We start from the raw sequence: 17,266 nt of genomic DNA, 5'->3' as shown, positions 1-17,266 counted from the left end.
GCTTTACTCAAATGATACACTATCTTTCTGAAACAGAATCCCACTACAATCAACCCTCATTGTGGGCTAGAACATAACCCTTTTTCATGCCAACACTAGTCACATGATTTCACCCATTTGCACATACAATTAATACCAAAATTAGTTGAAAGAACAACTTTCTGATGCAAACACCGTAACACTAAAATCCGACCAGAGGAAGGTAAATGATAAGACCAGGAAAAAAAATCCCACCCAGTAAGGGTTAATTCCGTTACATGCCAAAACCATCAACCTTACCTACTGGACTACTTCATAAGCCAGTCAGTTGTGAACAGTCACTTCAAGCCATCAGTCCATTCACTACCCTGAAAACCAGGATAATGGGAGGCTCGCCCTCCCCAGTCTGCTCTCTGTAAACAGTCTGTCCCTCCTTGCTGGCTCCCAAAGCTATGCAAACACACTGGAGCCAAAGCCACTGCAGCGCACGAAGCCCTTCTTTAAATAACCTACAAAATGCCAACCTCACACGAATGCTAAGGAGGAGCTCTTGCTCACACAACCTTTTCTACTTACAGTACCCTGCGCGCTGCTCCCACTGCCCTGGCTACGGCCAAGGCGCTCCCCCACGCCACCGCCCAGCCGGGGCTGACTGCACGCTCACTCCTCTCATTTACACCACTCTGCAGCACCAGAAAGGAGGGCTTCCTAGTAACCCAGGTTGGACTACAAAGCAACCTGTTATTTCTCTGTCAAACAGTGGCAAGAGCGCCAAGTGTCTGTCATCCAATTCAGGGGATTAAGTCTTCTTGTATGGTCTGATACTTGTACCAATTTATACAAATACAGATATAGTTTCTGAGAGCTGGTCACAGTCTATGTGTTGGCTTGGATTCAGGCAGCAGAGGTTGGCTATGACAGCTGGCAGGAAACTGAGGGGAGAATACATCCTCATCCTTCAGTCAGCACATCTCAGTTGCCATGGTGAGTAATCCTTAATTGAATGCTGTCTTTGTACACTTCTTTTCAGAAAACTTTAAGTAAACTGAAGTTGAAAACACACAGTTGACTGAAAAGAGGAGGCACCACATCACAAACATGTACAGTGAAGTTCTGTGACATACTTCCACACATTAAAAGGACAAATGAACTCTCTTACAGGTATTGTTCGTGCCTTCACATGCTTAAAATGTTTCTTTTTGGGCTGGGGCTAAACCTCCATCACACAGGTTCTCCCTCCTGTTACCAGACATCGTATCTTTTAAAATGAAGGGTAGTCAAAAAGTTTAAAAATATCTAAGTACAATGGAAGGCAAATGAGTTCTTGTTCCTTTCTTGCACATTAAAACCTTAAAATTTAGCTTGTCTTATCAAATGACAAAGGAATAGAGATTTTAGGAGAGCTACATTTTAATCGAGAGCATTATAAAATGTATTCTGTAAGTGGAAATTAATTTATAAAAGAAGAAACTATAAGAAACCAAAGGAAACATGGACAACATATTGTGTTTTAGGCCTTTTCTTAATAGATGGTTGAATTTGAAAAGTAGGTTCACAGACTGTGCCATTTTGTTTAGCAATAATTGCATCAAAAAGCCCTGAGAAAGGCTACTGGAGCTTATGTAGGATTGTGGGATCCATTTTCTTTCCCTCCTAAGTTTTCCATTTAGTATACATACTCTTTTGTGATTTAGTCAAAAGCTCTAACTTGGTCTCAACGTACAGCATTCCTCAGAAAGTGAAATACTGGTATATCGTGGCCATTGCTGTCCCTGTGTTGGCTTCATACAAACAAATAGTATTTGTTTTATTTTCTTAAAGAATGAGGCATCCCAAATGCAGCTGGCTGCAGACACACACACACACCTCCCCCCTCACCCCTGCATGTGCACACGCACACACACCGTCTTTTCAAACACAAGTGATTTAATAAAACCTTGACGACAGACACGAAGCGCTCTGCAGAATTCTCAGTAATCAAAAGATTCTGGATCTGAGCCCCGGATGAAAGCTACTGTACTGTAGGTGGGAGGTCTGGATTCTTTGGAGACTTTAGGAGCAAGAGGTTTGCAGGTATTCTCTGACACTGTGACTAAGTCTCTTTTGTTCTTGCTTCATTTCCCTTCCCCCTCTTTCACTCTCTTTTCTTCCCATAGCTATTAACTTTTTTTTTTCAAAACAGCAAATTCACCATTGCCACCCACCATGACAAAATCTCTCAGTGAGTGACAAAAGCGACCACAGATGACGGTGCTTCAGTGATGCTGACCAGACGTGACTGAATAAGGACTGTGGACACCTCATTCTCAGGAATTCTAGATGGCTTTGAAACGCTGCACTGGAATCTCCCTGCATTAAGTACGCACTTACGAAAGTGAGCCACTGGAATGTGTGAGTGGATGTGGGTCATTCCGGCCCGCGAACTCTCGTGGCATAGGATTGGATCTTTGGCTTTGTGACTTTTAAAACTTCCTTGGATTTTTTTATGGCCACCAAAAGTGAGTCATTCAACAACACATTTCTTCCTACTCCCTAGAAAGAGTCAACGAAGTCGGATGTGTGATGGGCAGATACACAGCCTGGCCGGCATCTGAGGACCCCTTTGCAGGGATGCAGGCAGGGAGGCCTACCTCACGCAGAAAGCCTCTGTGAGACTGATGAGACTGTGTCGTCCACCTCTAAAACTGGGCCTGAAAACAGTGGCAAATTATATTGCCAGCACTTTCATTTTTATAACTTGCCCTAGGAAGCTTGCAAAGGGCCTATTTATGACTTCTGTACCTAGGTGTGGCTTCTCAGGTCATTTCTGGAGGAATTATTATTATTATACTATATGACATATAGTATAATAATATATTATTAGTTAATAGATATTAATGCTAATGTACTACATATTTTTGTCATCAGAAAAACAAGCTAAGAGATACAATTTAAAAAAATATTTTTACCATAAATAAATGTTAATGTTTGAAGAGATAGATATATTACTCTAATTGGACATTATATAATGTATATGTGGATCAAAATCGGCACCTCATACATATAATTTTTATGTGTCTGTTAAACATCCTTTTACAAAAATTGAGAAAATGATTCTGATATACCCTTTATTCTAGCAAAGCGAATTTCTGGAAAACCCAACACATACCCGCCTGCATCTTCAGGTGGCTCCTGCAGGCGGCCCAGCCGTGGAGATGCTGTCTACAGGCTGGCTGGGAGCCGGTCTATTCCTAGCTCAACTGAGAACATCAGAAAGCGGCATACTTGGGTCATGAAAAAATGCTTCCATGACTTGCACTTTGGCACTGTGCCTTTAGAGTACACTGAACTATGCTAGCAAGCACAGCCTTTCAGTCTGTTATTACATTTACTCCAAGGATTTTATAAGACAACTGCTTGTTCACTAGATCATTCAGGGCTTCCATTAAAACTTCAGATGATGAGTTTCCTTCAAATTAAGCGCTAGGAAAGCTTTGCTCCACTTAGAAGAACTGGTGTTTTTTTCTCTTTAAGGTCAACCGTTTAGCTCAGCGTTTCTCAGCAGCACATGAGGCCATTTTGTGCAGAACAATTCTTTGCATGTGAGACTGCCCCACTTCCCCACCCTGCCCCTGTGCAGGGCAGGCACTCCGTATCCCTGGCGCTCTGACAGCAATGCCAATTGGGTACTCAGTCAATGTGGCCACCCAAACTGCCCACACACATTTCTAAACACACCAGTTGAGAGCCATTAAATAGACTGTTGCTGTCCTTTGTTTTGTCCAAAAGGAAATTCAATTGAGTTTGTTATTTTAATAAAATATCTGGGTAGACCATTATGTCCTATGTATCTGCATTCTAATTATCTCCCAGTCTCAGCCCTCCACTTTATATTTTCTCTGGTCCGAATTTCATTCAGTACTCTGGTTTTATTGCTAACACCATTTGAATCCTTTCTTGAACAATGTGAGGTGCAAACAAACAGCCTGACAGACTGGGAGAACGTTTGCTTCCCTCCATTCTTCAAAGTGGTACAGCAGGAGGGAATAAGGATGATCCCTGCGTGCACACTGCACATCTCTTAACTGCTAGCAACACACTGGCAGTGAATTACTCCTCAGATACTCAGCTCCAAGGAAACAGTAAAGGCCAAGCCAACAATAAGAAAATGTTTTTGAAATCCTTGATCAAAGTGATTATGTATAAACAAATATTATCACAATTATACAAAGCTTCTCACATACACGCAGCAATTTTCAGTGGAAAGAGCCTACAAGAAGTACTTACTTTTTTTTTAACATTATAAAAACCGCTTGTTAAATATGTAAATTCTATATGAGGTTTCTGTTTTGTGTATCTCCTCATTTTAAATGAAAATTTGGGGTGAAATCTAATCGTACCCTTTCCTTTTTCCACACGAGCAGAATTCATCTGGGTTCTGGTTTAACTGCTGGAGTCCCTCAGTCCCCTCTTCTTGAAGGGCACAGGCAGATTCTCCCGAGGGGAATCGTGAGGCAAACCGTAGCAGCAGGTCTCAAAAAGACCACGCACACGTGTACTGCGAAAAAACATGCACGCATTTCTAAAACTTCTGCTAAAAATAAGCTTGTCTTGTACATTCCATGAGCTTTTTGAAGGACCCTTGCAGACAGAGATCTGTCTTTTAATCAAAACATCTTCAGTGACTATAGTTCCCCAAGAGGTCATCTTGTTTTTTTACACTTGCAAGTCACCATGGTTTTAGAAGCTGCTTTTGAGGGAGTGCCTGGAGAGGATCCTATTGAGTATCTTCTGGGAACAATGAGTTTAAAAATTAAACTTGGATGATATTATCTTACATTCTTCTTACCTTAGAACTGCAAACGGCTATGTTGGCAGGAAGCTGGGAAAACTGCTTCAGCTCAAACACATCCCGTGCTGCCCATCGACTCATGTGATTTTCAGCTTTGCTGGATCCAATCACATTCTGGTTTGAGTGAATGTAAGCCACTTCCTGAACACCATCTAGGAGGCAATGGGAGATTATCAAGTGATGTCTCATTAGCAAGCCCTACGGCTTCAACAAAATGGAGTCAAACTGGCTCATGTATACTTCTAAAAATGATGGCATCACACTGAACACAGGCTACGCTCTACGCTTTAGTTCTACTCCTCAAGAAGAACATTTAGCTTGTGTGTTCACATCACAACATTCTTTCAAGAAAACAAACAAGCAAACAGACCAAGAAACCAAAAAATGACTTGGAAATGACTTTTCCCTCATACCAATATAGGAACTGCTGAGATCTGGCAACAGTCTTTAAATTGCGACCTGAAAGGGGGCTTTTGGCCAAGAGGAAAGTCATGGTGAGAGTTCTGTGCCTTTGTTTTCTTTGTTAATTTCAAGAAGTTGTCTGTTAATCTCAGGAGCAGCCCCGGCCTGATCTGCATCTTTAAACATGTGGCTGATTACAGCAGAGATGGAATGGGAGCAAGGGGTTTATGACCAGGGAGTTGAGTTTGGTTGGCTTTGCTCAGTTTTACTGTTTGTATTTTGTCTTTTTTGTGTATATGCCCAGAGAATGTCAAGATGGGAACTTTTTAGGAAATGAAAAAAATTAACGCATGGCTTTTATCTGAAAGAGGTTTTAAAAATTGCTCTATTTTTTACTGCTTTGCTTCTAGGCACCTATAATTTATTTTTAAATTGTGGTCATAAAAGAGAAGGCTGGAACCGAGGCCTGTGAAAGCTCCCTCACACAGCTCTGGCAGTGAGCCCTAGTTACGACCTTACACACTGTGCTGCTTTGGTTCTGAACTCCTCTCAACCAGAAATTGCCAGTCATGCAAGATGTTGTTAAGTGGTGACCAGGATGACATTCTCCTAAAATCTCAAACCAGGCAGTTTGCATGGCACTCGGTTTCAAAACCTTCCAACAGATTCTCTGGTAGAAGATTTCCTCAGATTTTTTCTTAATTTTGACCACAAGCATTATTCAAAATAGCATTAGCTCTGCACTACTGACACCTTTTGCACAATAAAAGCAAAAACAAAACAAAAATGCCAGCTTAGCTGATTATCTGAAAAACAGTTTTTGCAACAATTCCTCACACCTAAAATCTAACTGTGGCACACAAACCAATCGATAATACAGTCCACAGTTAAAATGGTGCCAAAATATAAATCAGGATGAACTTTCAAATGAAATTATAGAGTAAAACTGAAAGTGCTTGGACAATATTTATAACAAAATTAGATGACGAGCCCTCAAATACAAGCGAGAAGGGCTAATCCACCATATAGCCACAGCCTCTGGATGGTATTAGGGTCTGAGTGGAGAAAGAAGGAAGCCACAGGGTGGCATCTGGCAGATTTGAGAACAGCAGGCTCAGGCATTCAGCGGACAGCTGGGGGACCAGCTGAATCTGGGGAGGCGTTTTGCTCTCCAGTGCCGAGAGGGTGCAGGGGTTCCCAGTAAAGAAGGTCTGAAAGGGCTGGCCCAGGCACCCACGAGGAGCTCACCAGACTGACCCGCAGGGTTTCCATCCCCATTAGAGCCCAACAGAGAGAAGGAAGTGCTGAGCAGGAAACCAAAATGAGCAGGTGAGGAAGAACAGGAATGAGGGAAAGAGAAGTCTACAGGGAGCACGTCCTACCACAGCTGTGAACACTACACAAGAAAAACATATGGACCTCTGTGGAGTTAGAAAAGATTGCCTAGACTCTGCCTCATGAAAAGACAAGTTCAGGGCAAATAATTTCATATTAAAACGTGCAAGAGAAAAATATCAGGATCAAATACGAAAAATTATTATGAGGAAAAAGAATAAGCTACAGAATAATATCTTTACAATGAAAACATGCCAGCAAAATGTGCTCACAAAACAGTTGCAAACTGTAACTGATTTCAAAATGAGGCTGGAGATCTTACAAAATGATAAAAACACATGGATCAACAACACAAATCAGAATCAGAATAACTCAGAAATGAATGATGGAACTCAGGAAGGACTCAGAAATTAACAAAAAATATTTCAGACATGAAGACAAAACTTGAAGAGACATAACAGGGCGTAAATGCAAGCAATAATGCCGTAAGAGAAATTGAAGGGAATTTTTAAAAGCAAAAAGAAGTGAAGAAAAAGATAAAAAGGGTTTGCAAGAACGTGATAAAGGAAGACAGGCAAAGATTCAACACTTGTCTAGCAGGAGTCCCTAAAGAAGAGAACCAGGAGCAGGTGTCACGGCGTAGTGGGTACAGTCCCTGCCTGTGATGCCTGCATCTCATATGGGCGCTGGCTTCCCTGGCTGCTCCGCTTCTGACCAGCTCCCTGCTAACAGCCAGGGAAAAAGCAGCAGAAGGTGGCCCAAATGTTTGGTCCCCTGCCACCCAGATGAAGCTCGGCTTCTGCCTGGCCTAGCAGATGGAAGATCTCTCCCTCTCTAATTCTGACTTTCAAAGAAATACATAAATCTTTTTTTAAAATGCAAGATGGTATTATTATTTAAAAAAGTAAAATAATAAAAAGGAGAGAACCAAAGCAAAGAAATAGAACAAGTAACTAATAAACCACTAGCACAAGAAACCTTTCCCAGAACAAAAAAATAAAATCAAGTGGGAACTATACTGTGTGTGTGAGACTCTTGGTTCAGAATAATCTACACCATGAAACAATCCACTAAATTCACTGGAGAGCAAAGAAGACAAAAATCTCCTGGACATCTGCGGGAAAAAAAAAAAAAAATGCATGAGACATAACACTTCATGCCAGAAAGAATCGAACCTACAAATGTAAGGTACTCAAGAAAGTCCGAGCCAAGGATTTTATAGCCAGCAAAACTTACATTTAGGATAGAAGGGCACAAACTATTATCACAACAGTCTCAGAGAATCTTATTCTTGTGAGCACTTCTTGAGAAATCTACTTGAATAAAAGCTTTAGACTACCAAAATGATAACAGAAAACACAGACAGAAGGATTTATGGGAAGCTCTGAATTTACAGCTACCTGTAAACCAAGAAGTGAAGTCTAAGAAGACGAGTATATAAAGCAATGTCTGCAATTCAGAGGAAATACATCCATTTTTAAAATGGGAAGAGGTGGGAGAGTATATGTTAAAAAAAAAAAAAAAAGAAGAACCCTGTTTCCAGTTATCATATTGTGGTAGTATTGCTATTTTAAGAAAAATAATTCAGAATGAAAAGTATTAAATTAAAAAGAAAAACAACATGTTGAAATTCAATGATTGTTTACAGCCCTTGTCTCTACTATTGAGGAACAGTGTTTTTTTCTTCTATTTGTTGAATTCTTTACTTAGTATAGGGTTAATCTTTTTCAATTTATTTATTTATTTATTTATTTTACAGGTAGAGTTATAGACAGTGAGAGAGAGAGAGAGAGAGAGAGAGAGAGAAAGGTCTTCCTTCCGTTGGTTCACTCCCCAAATCGCTGTTACGGCTGGTGCTGTGCTGATCTGAAGCCAGGAGCCAGGTGCTTCCTCCTGGTCTCCCATGCGGGTGCAGGGCCCAAACACTTGGGCCATCCTCCACTGCACTCCTGGGTCACAGCAGAGAGCTGGACTGGAAGAGGAGCAGCCGGGACTAGAATCTGGCGCCCATATGGGATGCTGGTGCCTCAGGTGGAGGATTAACCAAGTAAGCCATGGTGCCGGCCCCAGGGTTAATCTTATGGGTATAAAACAAACTGAAAGTAGGTCATTGTAAAAATAAAAAGAATAAGAAAGGAAGGAGGAGGGAGGGTGGGTGGGAAGTATCACTATGCTCCTAAATCTGCATATATGAAATACATGAAATTTGTTCATCTTAAAAAAACGATTAAAAATTTTTAAAAAAGTAAAAAAACTAAGAAAAAAAGGGGGAGGGGAGGCCTCGAGCAGGATTTCTCAACCTCATCATCATGGGTATTTGGCGTTGAATTATTTGCTTTGGATGGCTATTCTGTGCATTGTGGGATGTTTGTAATATCACTGGTCTCTATCCATTAGCTATTAGTATTTCCCTTTCAATTGGGACAACCAAAAATACCTGTGGATCTTGCCGTATATTCTCTAGGGAACTTTCGGTTAGGACTAGAAGAAGGATTTAAGACAAAATTTTCAGTAATTTAAATTATAATTTTAAATGGACTATGTTTATAGCAGAAAGTATTAGCAGAAGGGTTAAAGTTGAAATAAACAAAGTAGAGGTGATATTTTGAAATTCTCTTTCACATTCACCAATCTCAGTGGAGTGTAGCCAATGTTTATTGTGTTTTATATTATTATTTGTTGTTCTTTGCCACATCTTAGAAATCCATTTGTCTAGGCTGATTTTTTTCCTCATTGAGATTGCTAAATTCAATTCTGTATGAGTGGTGCTAGGTACATAGGTTTGTCTGCCATAGACTGGATTAAACTGAACAATATTCATTAAATAAGAACTAGGACACTGAAGATGATGATGACGAAGATAGATAGATAGACTTTGTTAGGGTTCATTGGTGGTTATGGCTTGGCAATATACATTGTTTATGATCATCTATTCTGGAGAATAAACCAATGGTGACAGATGTGAAATAATCAGAATTGCAGAATTTAAGAGTTCATCATCACTGTTGTTTCAGTAAGCATATAGGGAGGAAGGACTCCAGGAGCTATTTCCAGATGAGATCAACGGATGCAAATTTGCTTAAAAAGTTGACAGGGTTTCATATCTACCACTATAGAAAATGCAGATTAGCGCAGGTTCAAATGAGAGGCCAAAAACTAACACATGCTAAGATTCAAGAAGCGTTGACTGCCGGCATCCCAAGATGTAGGCTGCGTACATAAAAGCTCAGCTCTAATTTCACTTTTCTCTGGTTTTCTCTGGTTCTCTGTGTGCGTGAACAAGTATTATATACATAACATATATTTTATATATCTGTCAATATATTTTGGCTCATAGAAAGGATAAAATGGCCTGAGACTTACAGTCTTTTACTCTGAAAATTCTATAATATGAATATAAAAAAAAAATCACTGGAAATAAGTGGTTGAAATAAGAAAAAAAAACTGAAGCCTATGAACCATATGTTGCTGGGTAAGCAACAGGAGATGAGGGGAAGAAGCTCTTGACAAAAGCATTCTAAGGCAGAAGAAAGGAGAGAAGCAGAAAATACCATTTTGCAACTCTGAATAAACAAACAGGTATAGACATTAAGCATCAGTGGCTGCTCAGACCATAAAGAGGCTGAAGAGCAAACATCCAAAGGAATTGAACCTGAGTCTGATCCAGTCTCGGTGTTAACTGCTCATCTAGGGACCACACAGAGGACAGATGAACATGTCCAATGGCACTGAGAGCATGTCAGTATAATCAGCAAAATGCAGATTGAGGGAAACTATCTAGATGGTCCAGGTTTTTCTCTCTTTTAAAATATTTATTTATTTAATTGAAAGGCAGTTACAGAGATAAAGAGGCAGAGAGAGAGAGAGAGAGAGAGAGAGAGAGATTGATCCTCAATTTGTTGGTTCACTTCTCAAGTGGCTTCAACAGCTGGGTATGGGCCAGGACAAATCCAGGAGCCAAGAGTACACAGGTTTTTCAAGAGTAAAATTACAAGACAATGAAAGAGATGGAGAATTCCTAAATATTAAACAAGATTATAGAAAAATTCTTAAAAGTAGATAAGGCAGGGGCCAGTGTTGTGGCCCAACAGGTTAGGCTGCTGCCTGCAATGCCAGCCTCTCATACATATAGGCTTCGGTTCTATCCCCAGATCCTCCACTTCTGATCCAGCTCCCTGTCACTGTGCCTGGGAAAGCAGCAGAAGATGGTCCAAGTGCTTGGGCCTTTGCAACCATGTGGGAGACCTGGATGGAGTTCCAGGCTCCTGGCTTTGGCCCGGTCCAGCCCTGGCAGTTGTGGCCATTTGGGGAATAAACCAGCAGATGAAGGATCTCTCTCTGTCTCTCCCTCTCTTTCTGTAACTCTGACTTCCAAATAAAAATAAATAAACCTTTAAAAAATGGATAAGGCTAAACTGTACTATCTAGGGATGCTCATTTGTGTGATAAAAGTCATGAACGTGCAGATAAATAATTACTGGATGTCAGCATACTGGGCTGTGATTTGGATGAGGCACATGGAAGGGTCCCTGGGTAGCTAAGTCCTTTACCATGACCCACCTGGTCTTTCTTCCTGTCTCCCACCCCCACCCTTATTTGTACCTCAATGTAGCACATTCAAGAATCTTACAGAGCCATCTGATTGCACAAGACAGATATATGACGTTGTTAGAATGTATCTGTAGTTACCTAGAAATTTATCCATTGATTCGCACATCTGCTTTTGATCGATATCATTCTCATTTGGAAGTTCCCTTGGTGTGAAAGTGCTATTTTTCTTACAATGCCCAGGCAGTTTTGAAGAGAGACTGATTCTATCTTTCATAGTTTTTGCTCTGTGACTCTGTTTAGAGAAACTGAAGGGACTGACAGGTGAATCATCATCAGAGGATGAGAAATCATCAATAAGCTGGGAGTTACTATCCTCACGCACAGTACGCAGTCGGGTTGCTTTCTTTGTGGAGTTAGTGGAATTGTAAAGTTCTCTTTTGATTTCCTTTTTTCTCCTAGGCCTTGATGCTCTTTGCTTTCTTACTCTTGACTTGGGGGAAATTTCAATGTCATCAGATTCGTCACTGACATCACCAGGGCCTTTTCTTTTCATAACAGATGTCAGTGTCATGTCCTCAGGATCTGATGTTTCTGAAATCTGCCCATTTCCGCTGTCACCAGTCTTACCACCACCACTGTTTCTTATTTTTATAGGACTTTCTGTTTCCGAATCTTCAGATCCATCCAAGGCTGGCTTATTCTGAGCTGTGTACTGTGTGGGAAGGATGACATCACTATCTTCCGATTCTGTGACATTCTGTAAAATGCAATGATGTGCAGTGTTTTTAATGTTCTTCTCATCATCAGACTCAGAAGAAACACTCTGTGCTAAAGTCTTCTCATTTTTATCAAAAGTAGACTTTTCATTTGGGTTCACGACGTCATCTAACCTGGGATGCTGTGAAGCACCGAGGGGGTCCTGGCTCCTCTGACAACCCGCCTCTTTGGCTTCTGCTGAAAGGTTCGCGGGCTGCTCGTGCTCATCAGAGCTTTCATCATCAGAGGCGCTACTGCCATCGCTATCCTCGACTGCTGCACGCTTGGTCTCCAGCAGTTTAGAGAAGCCACACTGGAGTAAGGTAAGCTGTCCTGGAGGACCAGGAGCTTTGCTTGAATCCGATGCTTTGCTTACTGCAGTCTTTGCTCTCGAGGTCCCCCCTGACTCATCCTCACTGAAGTCGCTGTAGAGCTCCCATGCCTCCTTGGCTGGCTCCGCAGCTCGCTCTGGGCCTCTGGCTTCTTGACTGACAGGCTCTTTAGACTGCACAGAAACATTAGAAAAGGTCAAGGTAACGATACTGAGTCTATCACAGTGGAGGGAATTAACTTTGGACAGATAATCTAGGTACAAATGGATCAGCTGATGTTTTTCTAGAAATACATTTCATAAACAAAGACAAAAGATTGAATGTTACAGTTGGTATAGTCATTTCTATTTTCAAGTTAATAACTTTCTGAAACTAGTAGGAGTTAAATGTAGTCAAATTATTTTTAAAAAAATCAGAGTGGAGTGGTTAGCTTCTAAGACACCAGGATTCACAATTGTGAATTTAAAAAGTGAAACATACAACTCATTGTGTAGGGATTTACTGGGGTTTACTGTAGCCCAGCAGACTTCCAACCATGCTTTAAGAACAAAACAAAGTTACAAGTATTCATGGGGCAAACAATTAGATAATGGTGCTAACTGATCAGAAATCACATCAATAGGCTCTTGATCACTAGAAATAAATAAAATTTTGAAGTAAAAAGCAAATTGCTATAAATTTAATTTTTTCATAGAATCAGAGTTAAATACATCAATCAGTTTCCCAAACTGAAGCTTTATTAGTAAAATATCTTGGAAAGTATTTAGTCATTCTTCTGTCAACATTAGATATGGCTATATTTCCCTAAACTCAGAAAATGTTCAACCCAAATCCAAAGTCATCAGGCTGGTATAAATTTATAGTTAAATCTCTAAAAGCAAACAAGAAAAAACCAGCAGCAACAACAAAACCTTCCCCACATTTTCTACCTCTATAAAGGCCTGTTGATGACAACACAGATTTTTATGGAAGGAAAGATGGCAAGCTACTAAAAAGACCACAAGATTAAGGATGCAGCAGATATTTGAATCAGAGACTAACTTTGATACAAATAGCAAGGATTTATTCATCTTACACACACATTGATGGCTGTTTTTCCCATTTAATTTGCAGGTTAGTAAAAAAATGATTTATTTGGGTTAAGTTAGTCATCTACATAATGCATTTAATTTTGGACTTACAGTGTGGTGGTGTTACAATTCCAGTGCAGATATAAATGCCTAATGATTGCTCCTGAATTTGTTCTTATGACATGAATAGTAAATCAGCCTAAATGATTAGTTTCATAGATAGTCTTTGATTTTTTAAGAAACCATTTTCTTTATACATTGAAAAATGAAGGGAAGGGTAAATAAACTCGAAGTGGAAACAGTGCATGTTTTCTGGGTGTGGCAGGCAGTGGATTCCAGTATTACTTACTGTTTCTAGGTTGTGTGCTGGAGGTCCCTCCTTCAACCACGTTGTAGCTGTCATGATCCCTGCTTCCACTTGGCCTTCTCTCTATAATGTCAGCAAGAAAGAATGCAAATAACTGTGCAAAACAGAGGGTAAAAACTAACTGATAACAGCGATGGCATGTTGAATCCTGGAGTTAAGAAAGGAAAACCAAGTGCAGCTTGCTTTAGCATTTTTTTTTTTTAAAGATTTATATATTTATTTGAAAGTCAGAATTACAGAGAGAGAGAGAGAGAGAGAGACAGAGACATAGACAGAGACAGAGAGAGATTTTCTATGCGTTGGTTCACTCCTGTAAAGGCCACAATGACAAGGGGTCAGGAGCTTCTTCTGGGTCTCCCACATGGGTACAGGGGCCCTAGCACTTGGGCCATCTTCCACTGCTTTCTCTGCATTAGCAGAGAGCTGGATTGGAAGTGGAGTAGCTGGGACTAGAACTGGTGCCCATATGGGATGTCAGTGCTGCAGATGGCAGCTTAACCCACTGCGCCATAGTGCTGGCCCCAAGCATTCTTAATGTTATTTTTCAATTTGCTGATTAAGGAAGTCATGCACAGTTTTATAAGGCATTTAAAAATACTCTTAATTCTTGTCTTAAAGATTACTGTTTTAGAGTAGAAAACTAACAACACATTCCAGCAACTACATTAAAAGCACTGGTGGGAACAGGGGAAGTGAAAAAATGTTATATATTTACCTAGTAATGATATACATAACAACCATTACTACATAAAAATTATAGTAAGGACATATTAGCAACATTTCAACACCTTGGGCAATGTTGAACATTGGAACTTGCTATTGTAGCCTGTAGCTAACATATTTATTATACATATTCATTAAGAATATTTAGCAAGCCCTAAAGTGTAGTAGATATCCAAACAAAAAGGTCTATCCCAACATGAAGACAAAAAAACAATACCTTAATTATAGAACCAACTTGCCACATCTCTGGGGAAGTGTCTGCACCTTGAAGCTTTTGGTTTATCTTTTAGCAAGGGCAGTAACGGTCTAGATTCTAGAATATTAAATTCTCCTTGACTTCTTTTTTTCTTTCAAAGATTTTATTAATTTATTTATTTGAAAGGTAGAGAGTTACAGAGAAAAGGAGAGACACAGAGAAAGGGCTTCCACCCACTGCTTCAATCCCCAAATGGCAACAATGGCAGGAGCTGAGCCAATCTGAAGCCAGGAGCCAGGAGCTTCTTCCTGGTCTCCCATGTGTGTGCAGGGGCCCAAGCACTTGGGCCATGTTTCACTGCTTTCCCAGGCCAAAAGCAGAGAGCTGGATCAGAAGAGGAGCAGCTGGGACAGGAACTGGCACCCATGTGGGTTGCTTGTGCCGCAGGTGGAGGCTTAGCCCATTATGCCACAGTGCCTGCCCCTCTACTTGCCTTTTTAAGGTTCCATTTGTTGATACAGCAAGGGGAAACAATACGACCATCCCCAGAGTTACAAATGCCCAGCTAATGGATACACAGATTCACCAACAGCATGATACTGCTACCTGTCATCCAGAGAAATGAGTGAGAATCTTCCTGACAGAAGTCGAATGGTCCCTGCCTGGAGGTTATTACTTCAATGGCACGAGGGAGCCACCTCCCCAGTGCTGCCATTTGCCTTTTCCACAGAAGCTAAATGGCCACAACAGGTGCAGGCCTCAAGCTGGAGAGACTCCTTTAGGATGGTAAATGTCAAATACCTCGGGGGTATCCTTAACTCCTGTGTTCTCGTAGCCTACCTCTGATCCATCAGCAAATCCTGTGGGGGCCAAGTGGATAACATATACAGAATCCGGGCACTTCTCACAGCTTCTGCTGTATCACTCTGACCCGAGCCACTGTCATCTCTCAGGTGGATCACTGCTGTCCTCTCCTAACTGGCTTCTTGCTTCAGCCCTGCACTTCTACAGTCCAACGCTCAGCACACTTCCATTCCTCTGTTCAGAACCCCCCAGTGGCTCTTTGCCTCGCTCAAGGTCAGAATCTCTGCATGACCTGGCTCCTGTCATCTCTCTCACCCCTTGTTTACTCCATTCCAGCCACTGGGGCTTCCCTGCCTTTGCACCTGTCCCCTCCATCTACAACACACCTTTCTCCCTCTTTCAAGACTCGAATGCAACGTTCACTGTGCAGGCGTCCTTAGCCATCCTGTCTAAAGTGTAAAGTTCATTCCTTGACAGTCTCTGTTTCCCCTCCCTGCTCTATTTTTTTATCTTGGAAAATGATCATAATACATTATATGTTTCACTTATTTATTCTGTTTATTATTTGTGTTTCCCCCAAGAGGCAAGAATGTAAATCAACAAACAGAGTCTTAAAAAGTCAAGGAGAATTTAATGGTCTAGAATCTAGGACATCAGTGCCTCTGCTAAAAGATAAGATGGAATTTTTGGTCTGTTTTACTCGTTTATGTCTGTCTCACTCTATGAGGAATGCTTGACATTTAGCAGATGCTCGATAAATATTTGTGAAAAGATCTCCCAGTATCTCTATGGGGAGACCATGATATTGATAAAAGCAAGTCAAGGCAAAATAGAACCAAACTGCTTGAAAATCATAAAAGTATTATATAAATTCACATTTCTGTATCCTAAAATACTTTAAAAGAAATGTTTTATAATCTTTAAAACATTCAAATGTATCCCATGAAGTAAAATGCTTAATTTTGACATATACTCCCATTATACAGGAGTTTGAACAGTAATATTTTAAAATGTCTTTTTTTTTTTTTTTGACAGGCAGAGTTAGACAGTGAGAGAGAGAGAGAGAGACAGAGAGAAAGGTCTTCCTTTTTCCGTTGGTTCACCCCACAAAAGGCCAGTATGGCCTGTGCGCTGTGCCTATCTGAAGCCAGGAGCCAGGTGCTTCCTCCTGGTCTCCCATGCTGGTGCAGGGCCCAAGGATCTGGGCCATCCTCCACTGTACTCCCAGGCCACAGCAGAGAGCTGGACCGGAAGAGGAGCAACCGGGACAGAATCCGGTGCCCCAACCAGGACTAGAACCCAGGGTGCCTGCACCACAGGCGGAGGATTAGCCAAGTGAGCCACGGCGCTGGCCTTAAAAATGCCTTTTGAGGGGCTAGCGCTATGGCATAGTAGGTTACGCCTCTTCCAGAGGTGCCAGCATCCCAAATGGACACCGGTTCATGTCCTGGCTGTTCCACTTCTGATCCAGTTCCCTACTAATGGCCTGGGAAAGCACGGGAGGATGGCCCAACTGCTTGGGCCCCTGTACCTACATGAGAGAGCCAGAAGAAGCTCCTGGCTCCTGGCTTTGGATCCACTCAGCAATCTGAACTGCTGGAGTGAACCAGCAGATGGAAGACTTTTCTTCCTGTCTCTCCTCTGTCTGCAACTCTACCTCTCAAATATAAAAATACAATCTTTAAAAAATTAAATTAAATGTATTTTGGCTGAAGCAGCATGAATCTAACCATGTCTGAATAACTTTAAATCCCAGTTGATGATAAATGCGAAATTTTAATTCAAAATCTAATTAAATTATTGAGCACTAACAATATGCCTAGTGCATTTTACCACAAATAAAATATCAGATATAGATGACCCTCTCACTAATAAACACTCCTAAGGGAAAAACAAAATATACTTAGGACAACCAGTAAA

The 17,266-nt window shown here is 41.0% G+C and overlaps 1 protein-coding gene across 4 annotated transcripts in view; it reads right to left on the bottom strand.

The window, feature by feature from the left end:
• ERCC6L2 (ERCC excision repair 6 like 2) overlaps positions 1-17,266 on the bottom strand; it is a 130,021-nt gene that overhangs the window by 28,230 nt on the left and 84,525 nt on the right. For all 4 annotated transcript variants that reach the window (XM_062208551.1, XM_062208554.1, XM_062208553.1 and 1 more), the window contains 3 exons: positions 13,606-13,686; positions 11,237-12,359; positions 4,808-4,962 (listed from right to left, as the gene is read on the bottom strand). In XM_062208551.1, the coding sequence (XP_062064535.1) occupies positions 4,808-4,962; positions 11,237-12,359; positions 13,606-13,686 (1,359 nt within the window). The remainder of the gene's footprint in view (positions 1-4,807; positions 4,963-11,236; positions 12,360-13,605; positions 13,687-17,266) is intronic.

Source organism: Lepus europaeus, chromosome 12 (assembly GCF_033115175.1).
Source record: "Lepus europaeus isolate LE1 chromosome 12, mLepTim1.pri, whole genome shotgun sequence".
NCBI lineage: Eukaryota > Metazoa > Chordata > Mammalia > Lagomorpha > Leporidae > Lepus > Lepus europaeus.
The sequence above is the reverse complement of the archived record's forward strand: the minus strand, read 5'-3'. Positions and strand labels throughout refer to the sequence as shown.